At 41.6% G+C, this 21295-nt stretch overlaps 1 protein-coding gene across 2 annotated transcripts in view; it reads right to left on the bottom strand.

Annotated features, from left to right (window-relative positions):
- The window catches only part of LOC125630083 (uncharacterized), a 60625-nt gene extending 42024 nt beyond the window's left edge, over positions 1-18601 (bottom strand). For both annotated transcript variants that reach the window (XR_012666425.1, XM_075124276.1), the window contains exons 1-4: positions 17724-18601; positions 16008-16128; positions 13185-13316; positions 10993-11103 (exon numbers count right to left, since the gene is read on the bottom strand). Coding sequence is in view for 1 of the 2 variants with exons in the window: in XM_075124276.1 (XP_074980377.1) it covers positions 10993-11103; positions 13185-13316; positions 16008-16115 (351 nt within the window). In the remaining variant the exon portion in view is untranslated. The remainder of the gene's footprint in view (positions 1-10992; positions 11104-13184; positions 13317-16007; positions 16129-17723) is intronic.
- Between the last annotated feature and the right edge of the window lie 2694 nt (positions 18602-21295).

Here is a 21295-nt window from a genome sequence, read left to right as displayed (position 1 = left end):
TGTCATGTGGAAGTGAGAACAGAAGTTTGCATAGCACTGTTGTAGCCAGCATCGCAAGATATTTACGTGCCAGATGCGATAAAGATTCATATGTCCCTTCATGCTTCAACCACCATTCCAGAGGACATGCTGATGACCTGCTCAATAACAATTCAAAGCAGAGCAGACCGACACATGTTCACTTTCATCATCTGAGTCAGATGCCACCAGCAGAATGTTGACTTTCTCTTTCGGTGGTTCGGGTTCTGTAGTTTCCGCATCTGCATGATGCTCTTTTAAGACTTCTAAAAGCATGCTCCACACCTCGTCCCTCTCAGATGTGGGAAGGCACTTCAGATTCTTAAAGCTTGGGTCCAGTGCTGTAGCTATTTTTAGAAATCTCACATTGGTACCTTTTTTGCGTTTTGTCAAATCTGCAGCGAAAGTGTTCTTAAAATGAACAACATGTGCTCGGTCATCATCCGAGACTGCTGTAACATGAAATATATGGCAGAACGTCGGTAAAACATAACAGGAGACATACAATTCTCCCCCAAGGAGTTCAGTCACAAATTTAATTAATACATTTATTTAATGAGCATCATCAGCACGGAAGCATGTCCTCTGGAATAGTGGCTGAAGCATGAAGGAGCATATGAATCTTTAGCACATCTGGCACATAAATACCTTGCAACGCCGGCTAGAAAAGTGCCATGCGAACGCCTGTTCTCGCTTTCTCACATTATAAATAAGAAGCAGGCAGCAGTATTTCCCATAAATGTAAACAAACTTATTTGCCTTCGCGATTGGCTGAACAAGAAGTAGGACTGAGTGGACTTGTTCTAAAGTTTTACATTGCACTCAAAAACAAAACAGTTATGTAACAAAAAAAATCTACATTTGTAAGTTGCACTTTCATGATAAAGAGATTGCAGTATGAGGTGAATTGAAAAATACTATTTCTTTTGTGTATCATTTTTATAGTGCAAATATTTGTAATAAAAAAGAATATAAAGCAAGCATGTACACAGTGATTAATTGTGATTAATTTTTTTAATCGCAGTTAATTTTTTTTAATCATGTGAGTTAACTGTGATTAATCGACAGCCCTAATTATAATATATATGAGACCTTTAATTTAAAAGCATATTTTGAATATAAGTTATCAGTAGAGTGAGGGGATAGAGAAGACTTTTTCAAAGTTCCCATGAGTGGAAGTTTTTTTTTGTTTTGTTTGTTTGTTTTTCCAGTCTGTGATTTATTTTGTACATCTGTTTTATGAATTCAGCCCATCAGAACGAGACCGCCTGTGAAAGTGACCCAGAAGCAAGTTCACGCATTTGTGCAGCCAGCGTGTTAAATTAAATTTGATTGTTCATAACTGTTCAGTAGAAGATAAAGTAATATCACAGCCTCTCCTGAAGTCCACAATGAGCATTTCAAATTCACATCAGACTAGGGTCTCCGAGAGGAAGAATGGATCCAATACACCATGAGTGGAAGTTAGCAGGCACTAGTAAATGTCACCATCTTCTAGTCTGATCCATTATACTGTGTAATCTAGTTTGGCATCATAACACATACACTCTTAGTCCTCTGTTGTAGGATGAGAGAAGAAGGGTGCGGATGCTGTAAATTATACTGGAGTCTGCCACAGCTTGTTTGTTTGGCTAGGCTGCTGCCAGTCCCATTGCTTCCTCACTCCGTTGTTCAAAGACCTCCCTTTTGGTTTTACAAGTATTGCGTAAAGTGCAGGAGGAGGACATTATAATGGTTTGATTAGTCATTGAATTAACATTGTAAGTCAGCAGCTATTTGCATTTGGCTCTCAGCCTCCCAAAAGCATGCTCTGCCTCTATTTTACACCTGCTGTACATACTGACATCTCTCTGGGTATTTTTAATCTGAGAGTGGTTTTGTGAGGCATAACAAGTGTGAGGAGGCAGAACTGCCCAGAATCACAACATGGATGGAGACATCATTAACGTCAATATTGTTTGGTGGGACTAGGATTCCCTTCTACCCACTCTGAGAAGGTCCAGAGTTTTTGAAAATTCTGACACCATGCACTTTCCTTCCTACGATGGCCCACCAAGACCTGCCTTACCATCCTTTTTGTTCATGTATTCCTGGATTTGTTGGGAGGGGCAAATGAGTCCCAGCATTAGCTTCAACAGAATAAAGCAGTGATTGCTGCTGGCACTTGACATTGAAAACACACAGACCCACTTGGCTGGGGCTACATCTGGCCCAAAAGCAGCACTTCAACTGATTAACAGCAACTTCAAGTGCCAGAATAGGTTACTTTAGAAGGGGCAGGGAGAAGAGTGACTCTTGCAGCAAAACTTTACCTATTGCTGTTCTCAGCTTCTGAATCACTGCAGGAGGAACACTCTCTAGTGCCTTGATGCAGCTGCCTCAGCAGTCTTATAACAGATTTTTAGAAAACTTCAGCACAAATTGCTGTTGCTTGAGCAAAAAGAAAAGGAGGACTTGGGGCACCTTGGAGACTAACAAATTTATTTGAGCATAAGCTTCCGTGAGCTACAGCTCACTTCATCGGATGCATTCAGTGGAAAATACAGTGGGGAGATTTATATACATAGAGAACATGAAACAGTGGATGTTACCACACACACTGTAATGAGAGTGATCACTTAAGGTGAGCTATTACCAGCAGGAGAGCAGGGGGGGAACCTTTTGTAGTGATAATCAAGGTGGACCATTTCTAGCAGTTGACAAGAACATCTGAGGAACAGTGGTGGTGGGGAATAGTTTTACTTTGTGTAATGACCCATCCACTCCCAGTCTCTATTCAAGCCAAAATTAATTGTATCCAGTTTGCAAATTAATTCCAATTCAGCAGTCTCTCCTTGGAGTCTGTTTTTGAAGTTTTTTTTTTTTTTAAGAATTGCAACATTTAGGTCTGTAATCGAGTGACCAAAGAGATTGCAGTGTTCTCTGGCTGGTTTTTGAATGTTATAATTCTTGACGTCTGATTTGTGTCCATTTATTCTTTTATGTAGAGACTGTCCAGTTTGACCAATGTACATGGCAGAGGGGCATTGCTGGCACATGATGGCATATATCACATGGGTAGATGTGCAGGTGAACGAGCCTCTGATAGTGTGGCTGATGTGATTAGGCCCTATGATGGTGTCCCCTGAATAGATATGTGGACACAGTTGGCAATGGGCTTTGTTGGAAGGATAGGTTCCTGGGTTAGTGGTTCTGTTGTGTGGTGTGGTGTGTGGTTGCTGGTGAGTATTCACTTCAGGTTGGGGGCTGTCTGTAGGCAAGGACTGGCCTGTCTCCCAAGATCTGTGAGAGTGATGGGTCGTCCTTCAGGATAGGTTGTAGATCCTTGATGATGCGTTGGAGAGGTTTTAGTTGGGGGCTGAAGGTGATGGCTAGTGGCGTTCTGTTATTTTCTTTGTTAGGCCTGTCCGGTAGTAGGTAACTTCTGGGTACTCTTCTGGCTCTGTCAATCTGTTTCTTCACTTCAGCAGGTGGGTATTGTAGTTGTAAGAACGCTTGATAGAGATCTTGTAGGTGTTTGTCTCTGAGGGATTGGAGCAAATGCGGTTGTATCGTAGAGCTTGGCTGTAGACAATGGATCGTGTGGTGTGGTCTGCGACTGATGAAGTGAGCTGTAGCTCACAAAAGCTTATGCTCAAATAAATTTGTTAGTCTCTAAGGTGCCACAAGTACTCCTTTTCTTTTTGCGAATACAGACTAACACGGCTGCTACTCTGAAACCTGTTGCTTGAGCGTTAGCAGACACTTTCAGGCAACATACTGTTTCCTGGGGGAACTGCTTAGAAGTGACTCCTCATGGGGAACTTTCTGAAAAGCCATGACGCTGAAAACACCATGATGTAAGCAGCCACAATAAAGCTGGAGTTTAATTAACCCTGTGTCAGAGTAAAATTTTATATGGTAGGTGATTCAAACACAGTGAAGCATAAAACATAATGGCAGAGCTAATCGAGTCCTAGACCACGGGAGAGACTGTTCAGACTTGCACTGCAGAGAGCAGAATACTGCTGTGAGTACACCGTTTGTTTTACAAGACAAGGCTGATAACAGAAAATGGAAGCACTGAAGCCTCCAGAGACATTAAACCCGCAAATCAGTGGCGCCGGAACAGGGAAGGTCAGCGGGCCATGGCCCTCCCCTGGACTGTCCAGTTTTCACCAGGACAGACCCCCCTAGGAAGAATGAAGTGGTGGGAGGATATAATTTCTTTACCTGGGATCAAGCAGCTGCAGGGGCCAGATAGATGAGTACAGCACTGATTTAGAAGTTGTAGCAGCCAGTTGCAATTTTAGGAATATTAACGATTCATTGATAAGAGACCGGATAGCATGTGGGATATGAGACTCACAAGTGCGAGACTGGTTGCTAGGGGAAGCTGCCTTAATTTGGGGGGAAAGCTAAGAGATATGCAGGGCTGCACAGCTATCTAAAGAGCGGATTAGAACCCTGGAAGAGCAGTCAGCAGAAACTGTCTATGCAATACATAAAGAAGAAATCAAAACCCAATACAACATTAGTAGATGATTAGAGTACAGACACATGCAAATACTGCGGTAGAGAAAACACAAGACAGAAAAAAAAGTGTCTAGATTATGGGGAAAATACCATATATGTGACAAATGTAATCATTTTGCAGCCAAGTGTTTGTCCAGAGGGTAGAAAAACAAATCTAAAGTACACACAGTAACCGAAGAGTGCAACAGTGAGTATGAGGCCATTATGTGGGTGACCAAACAGATGGTAAACACAGTGCAAGAAGACCCTAGTAAGCACCAGAAATCGTTGTATGCAGCCAAGTTACCTGGGAAGAAAGTGATACGATTTCAATTATATTGTGGTGCAAGTTGTAACATTATCCTGATCTGTCCGATAAACTCGGACATAGGGTTGGAAGAGACTGTTAACAGATGGTTAATGTACAACCATACCACATTAAAGCCTGTGAAGAAAATATAAAAATTTAAAAACGGAAGGAACAAAAAGGAAGTCTGGATTTTGTGGTCATAGATGATGAGACAAGAGTACCATTTCTGGGCAACAAGGCTGCCTAAGCCATGAACCTGATAAAAATACAGTTCAAAACATAATGGAAGTGGATAGCAGGGTGACTGAAGATACCTTGGATGGTATTACCTGGGACCAGGAGATGATACAGAGGGACTATAGGGACGTGTTTCAAGGAGACAGACCACTACATGGTGTTTATAAAATAGAGATTGACACCAGTGAGAAGCCAGTTAAATTGCCAAAAAAAGTACCCATTGCAATACCTACAGCCACTGAAAGACGAACTGCAGAGCCTACAAAATTGTAGAATTACACAGCCTGTCGAGAAGAGCACAGACTGGATAAGCAGTCTTGTGGTGGTAATGAAGCCATTTGGAAAACTGAGACGATGCCTAGACCTAAAGCCTTTAAACAAAGCTTTGAAACAGAACTATTTCCATCTGCCTATAATTGAGGACATATTAATAGATTTGTCTAAAGTGAGACTTTTTATAGTATGCAGTGTAGAAAATGAATTCTGGCATGTGCTGATTGAGAGTGAAGATCCAGAACAAGCACAACAATATCATGATTGCAAATTACTACATTTTTTTACAGAGATTCAGAAAAAAGAATATTAAATTGAACTCAGGCAAACTCAGGTTGAGAGTAACTGAGATGGCCTACACTGGACGTTTGTTGACCTCCAAAGGCCTGAAAGTAGACCCAGGGAAAGTGAGGGCAATTAGAGAAATGCCAAGACTCAGCAATATTAAAGGAGTCCAAAGATTCCTGGGAATGGTCAATTATTTAGCCAAGTTTTGCAGCAATCTATCTGAGAGCTGTAAGATCCTGAAAGAGCTGACACATTGAGTCACCTTATGGGAGTGGACAGACCAACACAAGCAAGTATTCCAGAAAACAAAAGAGATGATTGAGAAGGCTCTCATTTTGAAACATTATATCGCAGAGGAACCCTGATGCTGCAATGTGACACATCCGAGTCGTGTCTAGGGGCTACCATGCTGCAAGAAGGACAACCTGTTGCGTTTCTAAGCAGAGCATTGTCCGTGACAGAGAAAGCCTATGCTCAAATTGAAAAAGAGGTTGTTAGCAATACTCTTTGGAATGCAAAAATGTCACCAATACATTTACAGTTGCACCATGGATGTACAATCTGCCATAACCCTCATGAAAGCCATTACTCAGTGCACCAAAACACTTACAGTGGGTGATGATGCAACTGTAGAGTTACAATGTACAGATCAAGTATTGCCCAGGCAGCAACTTGGTGTTGGCAGACACCTTAAGCCATTTATACTTGCCAGAACCCAGCCAGGAGAGATCCGTAGAGGCCGAGGTGGAGACAGTTAATATGGGTACAGTACTTTCCTATCTTGGAAGAAAGGTTGAAAGAGGTACAGAGCAAGACAGAATGCTGCAGAAATTGCAACTCATGATCCTACAAGGATGGCCAGTGACAAAAGATCAAGTACCTAAAGAGAGAACACCATTCTTTCAGATAAGAGATAAGTTATGTATACAGAACGACATTATATTTAAGGGAGAAAGAGCAGTTATTCTAGCAGCTATTTAGCAATGAGAATATGCGTAAAGTTTATTCATCACATCTGGGAATTAAAGGTTGCTTAAGGTGAGCCAGAAGGACTGTGTACTGACTGGGAATGAATGAACAATTATGGGTATTCATAGAAAAGTGTGATGTATGCAGACCCTAAGAAGACAACCGAAAGAGACCCTGTGGCAACACAAAGTTCCAAGAAAGACCATGGGCAAAGGTGGGAGTAGATTTGTTTACCTTTGGAGACAAAGGATACATGATGATTGTAGAGTATGTTTCCAATTTCTGGGAGATAGACTATAGACTACAGGATCCATAACAGTCATGCAGAAGATAAAAGCACACTTTGCACAGTATGGGATACCTGATATTCTGCGTTCTGATAATGGACCTCAGTTTCTTTCAGGAGAGTTCTGGAAGTTCAGAAAGGACTGGGATTTTGGTCACATAACATCTTCACTGGGGTATCATCAAAGCAATGGCAAACTGGAATCAGTAGTAAAAACTGATTAGAAACTGTTGAAAAAAGCAAAAATGGCAGAGGCTGACCAATACTTAGCACTAATAGATCACAGAAATATTCCCTTGCAAGGCCTAAATTCTAGTCCCGCACAAAGATTGATGAGCCAGAGACCTAAGACACTCTTGCCAACAAGCAGAAGGTTTTTAGACCCTTGGTACTCAGGCGTTTCACCTGGCGAATATGGAGAAACCAACAAAAAAGACAAGTGTTTTACTACAACACATCTGCAAGAGATCTGACAGATCTGGAACTAGGCAACAAAGTATATAAACAACCATTAACAAAACAGGATAAAGTTCTGCCACAAAGCTACCCTAGTGCAACAAGGAAACCAAAGATCATGTCAAGTGCAAATAGACAATGGACAGATAGTGAGGCAAAACCATAGGCACCTCAGAAAAATAAAAAATCTCTAAAGACAGGATGGACAACAAATGTCTTTGGGTTCTACAGCAGGAAAATCCTGAGCCAGAGTTGTTAGAAGCAGACAACGTCAGGGGCATGCCAGAGGAAAGACAGAAGGAAGAGGGTGTTTTGACAGACTCAAGCAACACCATGCCTAGAGGCTGTTATTGACCAGATGGGAGTAAGACATCACCAAGGAGGCACCAGTGAACCATACCATACTAGAGGAGGATGGACTGTTATAAAACCTGCTCATCTGAGGGATTTTGTGACGAACTTCCAAGTTGTACCACTGTGTAGCTAGACAGACTGATAAAGTGATGAATGAAGTAACTGCAAGAATGGTCAGCATCTTAAAGGAATACGTTAGATTACATTATCAGTTATTGCTGGAGTGTTTAACAGCTTTTTTTTAAAAGAGAAGGGATGTAACAATATGAAAGTGCCAGCAGATCGCATACTGTTTTCTGGGGGGGAACTATTTGGAAATGACACCTCCTGGGGAACTGTCTGAGAAGCCATGAGGCTGAAGAAGCCATGTTGTAAGCAGCCACAATAAGGCTGGAGTTTATTAATTAACCCGGTGTCGGAGTGAGATCTTATAAGGCAGCTGATCCAGAAACAGTGAAGCGTAAAACATTGCTGAGCCAGGAGGGAGGGATTAAATGGTCATCCTGCCCTCCGTTTTGAAAAAAAGCTCTTAAAATTACACCGATACCTGGGGTCTAATGGGGAGTACTCAAGGGAACTTATGGAAATGTGACCTTTCTCCCCACAGTTCCGCTGGGCTCCCAGACAGTCTTTCAGAATTTCTCAAGTGAACTGTGCTGGGAACTGCAGGATAGATACCCGGAGCACAATGCAATTGCAGTAGCGTAGTACAGCGCTAGTGTGGATGTGGGTAAAACTACAGTCGGAATAGCATCACTAGTACAATGTAGGTACTTACACTACAGCTGTCCTTATGGTACTGGTTAAGTTGTCTGATGTAGACACAGTTGCAATGAAAAGTGTATTTTCCCATCAGTGGCAATGTGAGTATTAATGTTAATTGTTAATGGGTGTTACCCACATGATGCACCCTTCAAAGAAGAACAGATTGCAAAATAGCTTTCTGAGCAAGGTGGTAATGATGCATTGTACTTATCTCTAAATCTGAATTGTTGCTTCCAAAAGCAATACAGAGATTTGAAGCACAAGACAGAGTGAGTGAATGTGAGTGTTTTTGGTGCAGTGGTTAAGCATTGCCGAGAAACCCATATAGCATCTACCAATTTAGACACAGGAAGCTTAAACTATAATTTTTGACTAGCTCACTTTGTAAGCTAATTGGAATTACAGACAAGAAAAGAGCTTCATCCATTTAATATAACTCCTACTGTACTTAACTGAACTGCTAAAAATGAACCAAAATTATTTGCATAAACTGCTTAGCAACACAAATTCAAAATGCAGAAAAAACTTGTTTTCAATAAAACCGAAAGTAATATTTTAGAGTTCTGTCCATAAGTCCAGAAGCTGGTTAAAAGCCAAAACTGTATTCGACTAACTAGCATGACGCAATTGTGCTCAGGGATAAAATTTTCAAAAGCACCAAAGTCCCATTTTCAGATGTGACTTAAGCACGCAGACCCAGATCTGCAACTGTATTCCCATTGATTTAAATGAGAGTTAAGTACCTAAATACCTTTGAGGATATGGGCCTTAAGGCCCAAGTCTCACTGCAATTTAGGCTCCTAAGTCACTTTCCTAAAGGAGATTTAGACTCTTAAGTCCCTTAAGCATCTCCTCCCAGTGCTTCATCCTCCCCTAGTTCTGCATTCCCCTCCTTGCTCCGTTTATTTTCTTGTCAACTCTCTGCAGATCTTGTTTTGGTGGCATTTCAAATGGCAATCTGACAGGCATTGCTAAGGGGTAGAGATATTATTGTAATGGGCATTGCCCTCAAGTTAGTTAGAAGGAACAAGGTGTCTTCTCTCTCCCTCTATGTTAGTGTTGGTGAATAAATGTCAGGTTAATTTAACTCCCCAGAATGATTCGGGGTAACTTCTTGTTTTTCTTTTTAAAATATTAATTTACACATTTACCTGGATCTTATCACTCTCAAAATACATTTCTGAACTTTCTAAGTTAAATGTTTTATACAAAATGGAATATAAATGGATGGAAGTCAACACTAAGCAAAAATCTGTTTTGTTTTGTTTTTTTGTTTTTTTTGGGGGGGGGTGTTTTGTTTTTGCTTTTCCAACTTTGACTCCACAAATCCCTTCACTTGTGAACCCCCTGATCATGATAACACATTTTGTGACACAAAGACCATCTATCCTGAGTTCAGTGGGGCATTTAAGACTTTTATATAGAGTACTATAGGAATGCAGCATTTTGGTTGGATGGTCAAGCCAGGTGGTCAACCAGCATGCTGCATTCTGCACAAAAACAAGGTGTGGGAGAATTTTACTCAGGACACTAGGGGAACCCTCTCCTCTTGCAGAAAGCAAAGGATGTCCACAAATAAGAGACAGGACTTCATTTTTTAAACTCTCATACGCAGGATCTCCATTCTGTATGGACCTCAGTTTATCACGGAGGCAGCAGAAGTGCGATTTGAGTGGGGGGTGCCGAGTAGTGGCCCTCTACATGAGAAGCAGGTGGAGGTCGGGGTATCACGGATAGGAGGAGGAGTGAGGGGAGCTACTGAGCCTCAGCAGTGGGAGCATTTTCCTACCTGCTCCCTGGCCTGATCCGGGGCATTATAGCATCTACTCCAGCTTCCAGGTCCTGCTTTCACCTCGATGCCACTTGCAAGGAATGTCGCACAGGTGCAGAAACATAGATCGGGGCATTAGCTCCCACTGCCCCCTTGTTCCGCTGCCCCTCATTTATCTACCACAGAAGGACTGAGTCAACACTCCTAGGATTCTAACCTGTAGAGTGTAGGTATTTCATACCTAATGCTTAGCCAGTCCCTCTTGGCAAGAATTAATATCAAAATATGTTATAATGGTAATTGTAGCTGTGGATGAAATGGATGACATACTTAACTGGACTTTATTATCCAAGAGGGTTATCAGACAATAGATTAATCATGAATAGACTATTATTTGTGTCATAGCAGCATCCAGAAAACCCAACCAGAAATTGGGCCCATTGTATTTGTACAATAACTAGTACATAGTAAGGGACACTTCCATAACAGGCAATGGGGCAGATCGTTACCTGGTGTAAATCAGCAGAGTTCCACTGAAGTCAATTTACACCAGCTGAGGATCTGGCCTTACAGTTTTAGGGCATTACTCTCAATAGGCCTTAAAAAAAAAAATTGGGGAGGAATATCTTTACGTTTCAGAGTCAAGATGGTTGTGTGGGAAGGACTTAAACACAGCTGCAAACAAGCAATTGTTAGAAAAGAAAGAGATGCAAAAAATATTCCAGTAAGATTGTTAGCTGTCTTAGTACTGAGTTTTTGGTTGCTGCTTACTTCTTTCTTTAGAACCTTCTTTGTTTCTTTCTCTCTCAATTTTTTCCTGCTTACTTTAGCGAATTCTTTAGCTGATTTGGATGAAAGTTTAACTCTGGTGAGTATCTGGCCCTGGAAAAAAGAGAGAGAAAAGTATAAAACTTTTTTTATATATTATACAATCACTAAGGGCTGGATAAACACAAAGGTTTGATCCCTTCTGTCCACACACAAATCAGTCTGACTCGGGTAAGCAAGCACTCAGGACCCAGGTCCTCGGACTCTGGTAGGGATTTGGGTCAGAGCCTAAGTCTCATTGTGACTGAGGTCCAAGCCCTGTCATTTTGCAGTGTGTCTGCAGCTCAAGTTGCAGACCCGAGTCAGAAGGTCTGTGTAGTGCAATATGGACGTGTTAGCATGGCTGTGAGACCAGGTCCAATAATGGTAAGCCCAGGCTTACAATGTAGTGTAGACACTCAAGCCTGGGCTTGGAAACTTTGGGTATGTCTATGCTGTAAAAACAACAACCACCCCCCCCCAAATACCTGTGACAGTGAGTCTGAGAGCCCAGATCTACTGACTGGGGCTTGCAGGCTTTGTACTGTGGGGCTAAAAATAGCAATGTAGATGTTCCCACTCGGGCTGGAGTCTGGACTCTGAGACCTGGTGAGGGGGTCTCAGACCCAGCTCCAGCCCAAGTGGGAACATCTACATTGCTATTTTTAGCCCTGTAGTGTGAACCCCATGAGCAAGAGTCAGTAGATCTAGGCTCTGAGACTTGCTGCTGCGGGTTTTTTTTTTTTTTTTTTTTTTTTTTTTTTTTTTTTTTTTTTTTTTTTTTTTTTTAGTGTTAGATTTACCCACCAAGTCTGCAAGCCCAGGTCCCAAAGATTCAGGTTTACAATGCAGTGTAGACATGCCCCAATCAGAATTCAGGTCAGACTGTGTTAGATGCTGTACAAATGCACCTTTTCGGTATATGTGTGTAGGCTGCCTAGCAAGATGAGGCCCCAATCCTCTGACTGGAACCTCTAGGCAGTTCTGTGCTAACAAACACATATATCTATAACAGTAAGTGACAGTCCCTGCCAAGAGCAAGCTGTTGATAGTTGTATTTTTGCTGTTTGCCAATAATAAAGCCTTATTAAGTGCTAACATATGTGGAATTTTTTCTAAAATAAAAATTGTTTCTTAGAAAACAATCAAGCCAGTTACATTGCTAGATAAGAATCAAAACTACCTGGGTTTTTTTTTTTTGTACTTTTTAACGACTGTTTGTTCACATATATCAAAAAGGGTTAATTTCTAAAACAATCTGAAAGATGCTTACAGTCTGATTTTAACTCCACTGCAAAATAGATATTTAAGGGTGACAGGTTTCAGAGTAACAGCCGTGTTAGTCTGTATTCGCAAAAAGAAAAGGAGTACTTGTGGCACCTTAGAGACTAACCAATTTATTTGAGCATAAGCTTTCGTGAGCTACAGCTCACTTCATTGGATGCATACTGTGGAAAGTGTAGATCTTTTTATACACACAAAGCATGAAAAAATACCTCCCCCCACCGCACTCTCCTGCTGGTAATAGCTTATCTAAAGTGATCACTCTCCTTACAATGTGTATGATAATCAAGTTGGGCCATTTCCAGCACAAATCCAGGTTTTCTTTCACCCGCCCACCCCAACACACAAACCCACTCTCCTGTTGGTATGGCCAAACTTGATTATCATACACATTGTAAGGAGAGTGATCATTTTAGATAAGCTATTACCAGCAGGAGAGTGGGGTGGAGGGAGGTATTTTTTCATGCTTTGTGTGTATAAAAAGATCTTCTACAGTTTCCACAGTATGCATCCGATGAAGTGAGCTGTAGCTCACGAAAGCTTATGCTCAAATAAATTGGTTAGTCTCTAAGGTGCCACAAGTACTCCTTTTCTTTTTATTTAAGGGTGAGTGGTTGCACTTATGAATTCACTTTTTCCATATTTCTTTCTCTAACTGAGTCAGTGTGCATCTCTAGTGAAGTCAGGGGTAGACTGCTAATAAATAAAGGCTCCTAGTAGAGCTATATTTATCCATACCTATTAGAAGGTACTGCAAAGGGGGAAAGAGATAATATTAAGGGTTACTGACTCAGTGAAAACTCGTTAGTCTCACAGGCTGTAGACAGACTGACATTTTTAATGAACCTTAATTGCAAGCAGTTGCAACATACCAGTTCTTCTAATTGTGGAAGAGCCACACCTTGTAGTGGTGACAAAGACAATCGCACGCTTTCATGTTGCCACTTGTAGACCAAGCTAATAGCAAAGCGCCCTGCAATCCTCACAGTGATGTAGTCATTAACCTGGAGTAAGACAAAGGGCAGTCATGTTCTATACCCAATCTTCATTTTTGTGGCCCAGGTGGGAGATGCTGCATAGTGTGACCTCTCCAAATGTTAAAACGGGGAAAGATTGCGATTAGCCAACCCAAATGATGGTTAGTGATCAGCCTTTTCAGTTAAATGTTGAGCCAAATTCTGGTTTTGTCTCCAAGCAAAGATTAATGATGTAAAGTTAGTTAATACTGTATGCATATGAAGTCTGGCCAGAAACGGCCCCTTGCCCAGACTATTCTTGTCCAGGACATACTAATCTGGATCATGCAGAGGCAGGAAGGTATGCACTAGTCATTGTCTAGTGAGGGAACATATGAGAAACTCCCCCAACTTTTAAGGTGACTCAAGAAAATGCCTTTGCTTCTTGATGTATAAGACCTACAGAATCAGGCACAGATTAGCAAGAAACATTCTACCCTATGCTTGGCATTTGAGCTGGGTTGCAGGTGTGGATGAGCAGAACTTAGACAGTATCCGGTGTCTAGAATTTGTTTTGCACTTTTCAGTCATACAGTATATTGTCACAAATCCGTGGTCTCCTAGGACTTCATTGTTGTCATTATACTGGAACATCATGGCAACAGCAAAGAGGGAACTCGGAACCACCCGCTACAAAACCACACGTTTGTACCACCTATATAAAAGGCAATCTGTTAGCTGTACCAGGCCTATCATACATGTTGTGTGTGATTTTTCCCAGCTGCTCCCTCATTTAGGCTGCCACCTAAGGTAAGGTGAACTGAGAAACAAGAAACTACTTGTGATTTGTTGGCTACCTGTCATTCTGTCAGTGCTCTTGAATGGATACCTTGTATAAAGTACTAATCACATTGCCAATAGCTGTGTATCAAGTAACAAGCAACAAAATCTGACCTGACGTGTATGTGGTTGGTGCCTTTACAAATTCTTTTCTTCAAGGCACACTTAAGGGCTTTGCTAGCAAATGTTTAGGGTGTCTGCTCCTTAGTAAAGCATAACTCCATTGAGCTGTATGAAAATGTTCCAGGAGAGTTTTTCAGAGAGCACATGTGGATGATATTCTTATACAAGGAAATGTCCGATTTTTAAAGTCATAATTTCTTGTGGCAGTGAGTTTCACAGGTTAATTCTGCATTGCATAGAAAAATATTTCCTTTAATTATTTTTTAAAAATTGTTTTCTTCTGTGTACTTGGGTGTCTCCTTGTTATTTTATTATGAAAGGGTAAATGGGGTGCCCACTTGATCTTTAAACCACGTAATGGTCTCATGTCACCTCTTTGTCTCCTTTCTTAATTGAATAGTCTTAATCACTTTAATTTCTTGCTATACAGAAATCTTTCTGTGTCTCTAGTAGTCTTTGCTGGCCTTCTCTGGACCTTTTTGATTCCTCCTATATCCATTTTGAAATAGGGTGACCAAAATGAGCAGAGTATTCTACGAGAGAGTGTATCATTGGCATATATAACGACATTATATTTTCAGTATTATTCTCTGTCCCTTTCTAAATACCGCCCAACATCTTATGTGCTCTCTTGACTACAATTGTGGGTTGAGAAGATATTTTCTTTCAGCTGTCTACGATGATGCTTAGGTTTTTGACAAGTTAATTTAAGAATCTATCAACGCATTTAAGCTACTTTTTCTCCATTGCCATGTCAGCATTAGTGTGCCTTTAAGAGGCCATTAGATATTAGGAGTGGACACTTATCCTTCAGACTAGCAATATGGATTTAAAGGATGGTTGTTTTCTCTTCTTTCTTAAATACAGACTGAATTATGAATGGGATTTGGGAAGGCGATGGAAGCTGCTAGGGATGGGAGGGTACAGAGTAAGTGAGGTATACACTAGAAACCTTCCAGGAAGGGAAAGAAGATGTTGCTATTGGCAGGTGAGGTCTGTGAAAGGAAGGCAGGGGAACAAGTGAAGTGTCACTTCAGTTTCCTCTCCTCTCCTTCTAGTCATCCTCTAGGAGGCAGTATTAAATGGAATTGAAAGCTTTTCTGTGTACGAAACTTTAAAGTTTAAACTGACATGCAACTGGGTTAAAAAAAAATCTCAGAAGACACCCCTTTTCCTACCAACTGCCTGCAAGTGTCCTCAAACTTACGCTTGGGTGTTCTGTGTAATTTTCAGGGCCTCTCTACCAAATGTATCCCTGATTTTTACCTTAATTTCAAGTATCTTTTAGCATCCTGGGCCTGATCCAACAACCACTGGAGTCAGTGGCAGTCTTTCCATTGACGTCAATGAGAATTGGATCAGTCCTAATGTCAGGTTCAGCAGTTGTTTGCTATTAAAAACACACAAAAGATAAATTAAATGAGAACTCACTTGTATTTTAAAAGAGTAATGAGAGAATGTTCTAAAACACTGCTCCTAGGTGCATGGATAGTCTGGTGGCCTCAGGAAATCATGAGCCCTTACACAATTCTCTGCAGCCTTGGGCAAGTTACTTATCTTTTCCCTGTCTTAGATTCCACATGAGTAAAATACAGACAGCAATATTTACCTTGCTACACCTGGATTGTTGGGAGTGTTACTTAGCTATTCTTTGTAAAGCATTTAGAAGATGGAAAGTGCAGTATTATTATCCTTGCAATGAAGAAATTTTCCAAAGGGCAATTTTGTTGCAAAAGGAGAAAACCAAAACAGAAAAATCAAGCCAATAAATATTACCTGCATTAAAACTGGATCACTAAGCTTTCCCACCGGAGGCCATATCCATTCTCTGACTATTTCTCCATCTTTATTAGTCACCATGCCTCCTTCCTGATTAAACATCATTGCTATGATGTTACTGTGAACAACAACCAGAAACAGAAAGCCAGGTTTAATGGTTCACGTTCGTAAAATCTGAGCAGTCCAAGAACTTTACTTTGATCTAAGTGGTTTTAATTAGCATAATAACTTTGCACATGCAGCACGCCATTGTGCTTTTCACACACTACACACTTGTAAGGCAGATCTATACTAGCCCTGCTTTACAGGTGAAGCAGTGAGGCCCAGAGACATTGAAGGGCTGTTTTAATAATTAAAATGAAATAGGAGAATGTATGAGAAACTGATGACTAATACTTGGTGAGTTTTAATACTTATTTCTAGTGCACTATCAAGAGCACAAAAATTCTTCAGCTGCCAGCGCAAATTGGAGGGAAGAAAAAGAAAATAAGGAAAAGATAGTCACGTTTATCAATCCAACCAATCAATCCATGTTGTTAAGATTCCTGAGTTGCTTTTTGGGGGTCACACTTCTACGGTTTTTCTTTAGTGTTCATTCGCAACAACAAGCCCCCAGTTACCTTTATCCCTGGCACAAACACATCAGCTGACCTGCTTCAATGTAGTGTTCTGAGAAGAAGAAAAGGAGTACTTGTGGCACCTTAGATGTCACAAATAGCAGAAGTAAGATAGAACTAAAATCAACATCCCAGACAATATGGGAAATATTTTCAATTAAGGGTCTCACTTAATTGAGTTTTACTAAAAATTGTCTCAATTACCATTGTTATTCAAAACAGATGTGGCTCAACAACTCTACAAAAATATTTAGCTTAGTACAAAGGGCCCAACTGTGGCCCAATCAGTAAATACTTCCAAATGGGTTCAACAACCCCCCTCCATCCTTCCACAAAGGCACACCGATTATCTGTGATTTGACAGATACTTCGGATGAACATTAATCAAAAAATGCATTTAACAAATAGTATTTGATCAATTCTCTCTCTGATATTCATGAAACAGTGTAAGTTAGGTAGGCAGGGGTGTGTGTGTGTTTGCTTTCCTAAGAATTGTGCTAGGGAATGATTACTCAGACAGTGTTCTGTGGCATGTCTCTCTGCCGCCAATGTCATGGAGGGTTTGCAGAGCTGCCTTTCTTCAAGTGTTTGAAGGAGCCAGGATTGTGATGAAAAACTTTTGCCCGATGTCTCCACTGCTGTGGGTAGATTTTCTGGTAAATGCATGTGCCTTCTGCCCTTGGAGATTTGGCTGGTGGTCGTATCACAGTACAAGTCAGGAGCCAAATTTTCAATGACCTCCATTCAGCTTCAAAATTTGGCTGATGGAAGTTTTTGGTAGCCCAAAATCTCTGACTTGTATACACTGTCATTCCATCAGTGTGAGCAAATCAAGAGTTTAGGTGCAGAGAAACTTGAGTTACCCAAAACTGTAGCTGCTTTTGGGGGAATGGAATATAATTTTAATAGTTAAAAAACAGTGGCATAAAGCAAGGGATGATTCAACTCCATGTCTGTGGCTGTGAAATCAAGTTGTATCATACAGTCTCATTCATGGCTTCGAGCAGTATCTTAGGCTCTTCTATAGCACCTCTTACTGCAGCACCAACCTTAATATACAGTACGCTAGCAAGTGCTCTGAAATATATCTCCCTACCTGTTAGGAAGGCAAATACTGCCATGTCCAAAAGGTGTAAAGGTTCCAAGTATAGTCTGATCTGGAGAGGCAGTGAATATATTGGTGTACACACCACCACCTGGGAGATCGGAATAGCTTTGGCAGACTGCAGGATGCCCAGAAGGATAGCTGAAGGTACAGTCAACGAGTTTTACTTTTGGCTGATAATGCAAACTCTGGCCTCAGTTGTGACTTGGGTTATATGCCTGGGAGTAAGAGAGGCTAAAAACCCCACCCTCCTTACAGATCTTGGGCTGTCCGGATCTTGGGTTCAGTAGGAGCAAGTGGGGCTGCTTGTCTGTTTATCCCTTCCCCAGAGGGAGGGCGCAAGGAGTGGTGGAGAATGGGTGGAGCCTTGACTCAAAACTCCACCTGCTGCCTGAGCCAGCAGAGGGTGGATGAAAATTTACGGTTGGTAGAGGCCAGTGTTAAACTACTACCTTCCCACGAGCAATAAGGAAACAAGGGAGGACTTGTGACTCGGTTTCTGATGCAAAATGCCTCTTGGGGCTTCTGCAGGGACAGGGTGGCTTTGCACCGCCCCTTAGCTCTACCTAAAATCACAATCTAGCCCCCAAAGTATAATTGCTAAAGCTCTATCTCTTCATGTTCATAGGATTATATTTTCATGAATTCCATTGTATCGCCTGGAGGATTAATTTATTTTCACTGAGCAATTCACTACTACTATTCATATGGTTTATTGACTCGAATCACCCTGTGGGAGACCTGGAGAGGGAAGCAATAGTACGCCTTGTATACGTGGAAAGCAGCCCCTCTGAGGGGATATTCTCCATGTCTCTGAGTTGGTGGTGTAAAAGAGCTCTATTGCTCATAGCACACCTCTGACTGATTAGAAAAGCATGCAGCTGGTACAGCTATAAAAACAGGGACAAGGGCAATGGCAGCCCAAAATGATGGAGAGGGGGAAAAGCCTTTGCTATTAAATTTCCTTTCATTTGTTGCTAATGAACATAGGAAAGTGTGTGAAGACAAGGCTTCTGATCTCCTGCCCTGTGATCATCTAAAACCAACCAACCTCCACAGTAGTCAGAAAAAGCAGACAGAGTCCCAGCTACAATAAAAACCTGATTATCTGAGCCCCTTTCGTCCAAAACTCTCATCCCAGTCTCGGCTATAGCCCCTTTATCTACTCATACTTTATCCACCTTTTCCGCCTTATCCCCCTATGGGGTATAACTCACCTACAGCCACACATTTCTTTGAGTTATAGTTTTACCTACGCCCCATGCACACAGTACAGAGAAAGGGGCAAGTTTTTAAAACATTTCCCTGATGGTTTAGGTGAATTGGCTGGTAACTGTGAAGAACAATGTTTTCTCCTCAGACCAGAGCAACAGAAAAAGTTAAGGCCATTAGGCTCCCTACTCAGAAACTTTCCTTCCCCCTTTTTTGGCGTCTCAAAATTTGGAGTACTATCCATTGATTCCAGCCATAGATCCATTCACACATCTGCTTTCTTCCCCCTTAACTCTCCCCCAACAGCCTGCCCTCCTCCCTGTTATTGATTAGCAGCTCAAATAGCATTCAGTCCGGTTCAGAACTTAGTGGCATTTGTCCAACACTCAGCCGCCCCCACCAGCAGCATGAACAAGATACGGAACCCCCTGCATAAAAAGGGACCTTTCCTCGACTAGTCACCAGGCAAACTCTTTTGTGTGCCATAGCCTTAAGGCCTCTCCTTTACCCACATCAAGAGGTGGGAAGGATGGGCAGGAAAAGACCCACTTTGGAGCTCCAACCTGTTTCTCTTCCCTCATCTTATCCCCGCATTGACCAGTCAGTTGAATATCAGCAGCTGTGAGTGAAAAGGATTCCTCCAGCCTGTCCAACTCTGAGCTAGGAGAAGGAGGCAGGCTCCTCTGTTCCTCCATCTCTCTCACCATCCCAGAGGCTTATGGCTGGCTGGTGAACGTCCAGGTCTGATGGCCTGGGGAAATGGGAAGGGAAGTCTTTGAGTTTTGGTCTCATGCTACACAGCACCAGGCAGGCTGCCTTCTAATCATTAACAAGTGAATATTCCCTCCCTCTCGTCATGACCTCCATGTAACCAGAGGTCCAGGACCTTCCTCTCACCCCTCCTCAATGATCGCTCAGGCAGTAGAATCCATGTACTCAGGGGAGGAGTGAGTGAGGTATTAGGGCCCAGAGTCCAGAAGCAGCTCACCACATTGGTAATAGTGCTCACGTTTTTGGTGGGGAGAAGGAAGGGGAGGGCCCAGGACCAGCCCACCAAGGCAGATGTCCACTTGCTCCATCCAGGTGTGACTCTGTTATTGTACACATCACTGTTACTATTTCAGTGCAGGCCAAGAAGCAGATAAACAAAATGATGATGTCTTGCTCTTTTAAATTTACCTATGATTTAACGCTTCAACTAAACAACTTCTGAATCCTTGTGTATTGCCTTTTGAAACCCGTTCCAAACCCTCTAACCATTGCTATAACTCACTTGTACTGTATGAACTTAAAGGATATTAAATCAAAGATGAGCCATCAATCAGCCCATAATGTAGTTTTCGTAATGCTGGGTCTGCCTGCTTGATTGCTGGTGTTTGGGGTTTTCCATTCAACAGCTCAAATAAGGTCTTGCAGGTCCGCTTCTTAAATTTCTTAGAAATATTTTCTCTAACAGTATCACCATAATGCCGGAGAATGACTGGTCGGTCAAATCCTGCTTCTTTCAGCTTAGATATCTGATTGTTTCTGTTTAGACAGGGGAGAAAAAAAATCAGACCTCTAATAATGATAATTTCTCAGAGGGCTAAATCCCACCAGCCTTACCCAGGCAAAACTTCCACTAATATAAAAATGTTTGTCCAGAGTAACAGCTATAGGATTTGCTTCTTTTTTTCTCCAATACTAACCTACAGTATCAGAAAAATGTGCCCTATTTTTTCCTTTTCCCTTCCTATGTCCCCCTTCCGATGCAGAAGAATTTGTCAACCCGGCCAGATGTAGGTGGGGTCAAGATAAAATGCCAGATTCCCAGCTCCCCCTTCAACCCAGGGTGATAGATTTCTTTACAGTTAATAGTAATACTTTGCATTTCTAAGTAGTCTACCATCTAAGGAGCTTCCCAACTTGAATGAATTAAGCCTCACAAGCTAATTATTAAACCCATTTCACATACGGGAAAGACAGAGAGCTCAGATTACTTACACAAGATCACATACAGGCCGTTGGCAGAGAGGGAATTAGAAAGAAGTCAGGGAGCAGATCCTCAGCTGGGATAAATTGTCATAGATCCATTGACCTCAAGGGAGATATGACAATTTACCCCTGCTGAGGATCTGTTCCCAGATCTCCTGACCCCCATTCTTGCCTGTTAGTCACTAAATCAGTGTTGAGTTTCCATGTACTTCTTATTTTAGCTTTCACTCTACTTGCTTACTTTAATCTTGTGACTAAGAACAATAAAAAATGGTACTCTTTGTTTTTGACAAGATTTCTGTATATTTCAATATTCTAACTGATCACAAGAGCAGAGCAGAGAATCACAGCCAGGGTGGGTGGGTAAACTAAACCAG

This window comes from Caretta caretta, chromosome 1 (genome assembly GCF_965140235.1).
Source record: "Caretta caretta isolate rCarCar2 chromosome 1, rCarCar1.hap1, whole genome shotgun sequence".
In the NCBI taxonomy this organism is placed as follows: domain Eukaryota; kingdom Metazoa; phylum Chordata; order Testudines; family Cheloniidae; genus Caretta; species Caretta caretta.
This window is presented reverse-complemented; position numbering and strand designations above follow the sequence as displayed.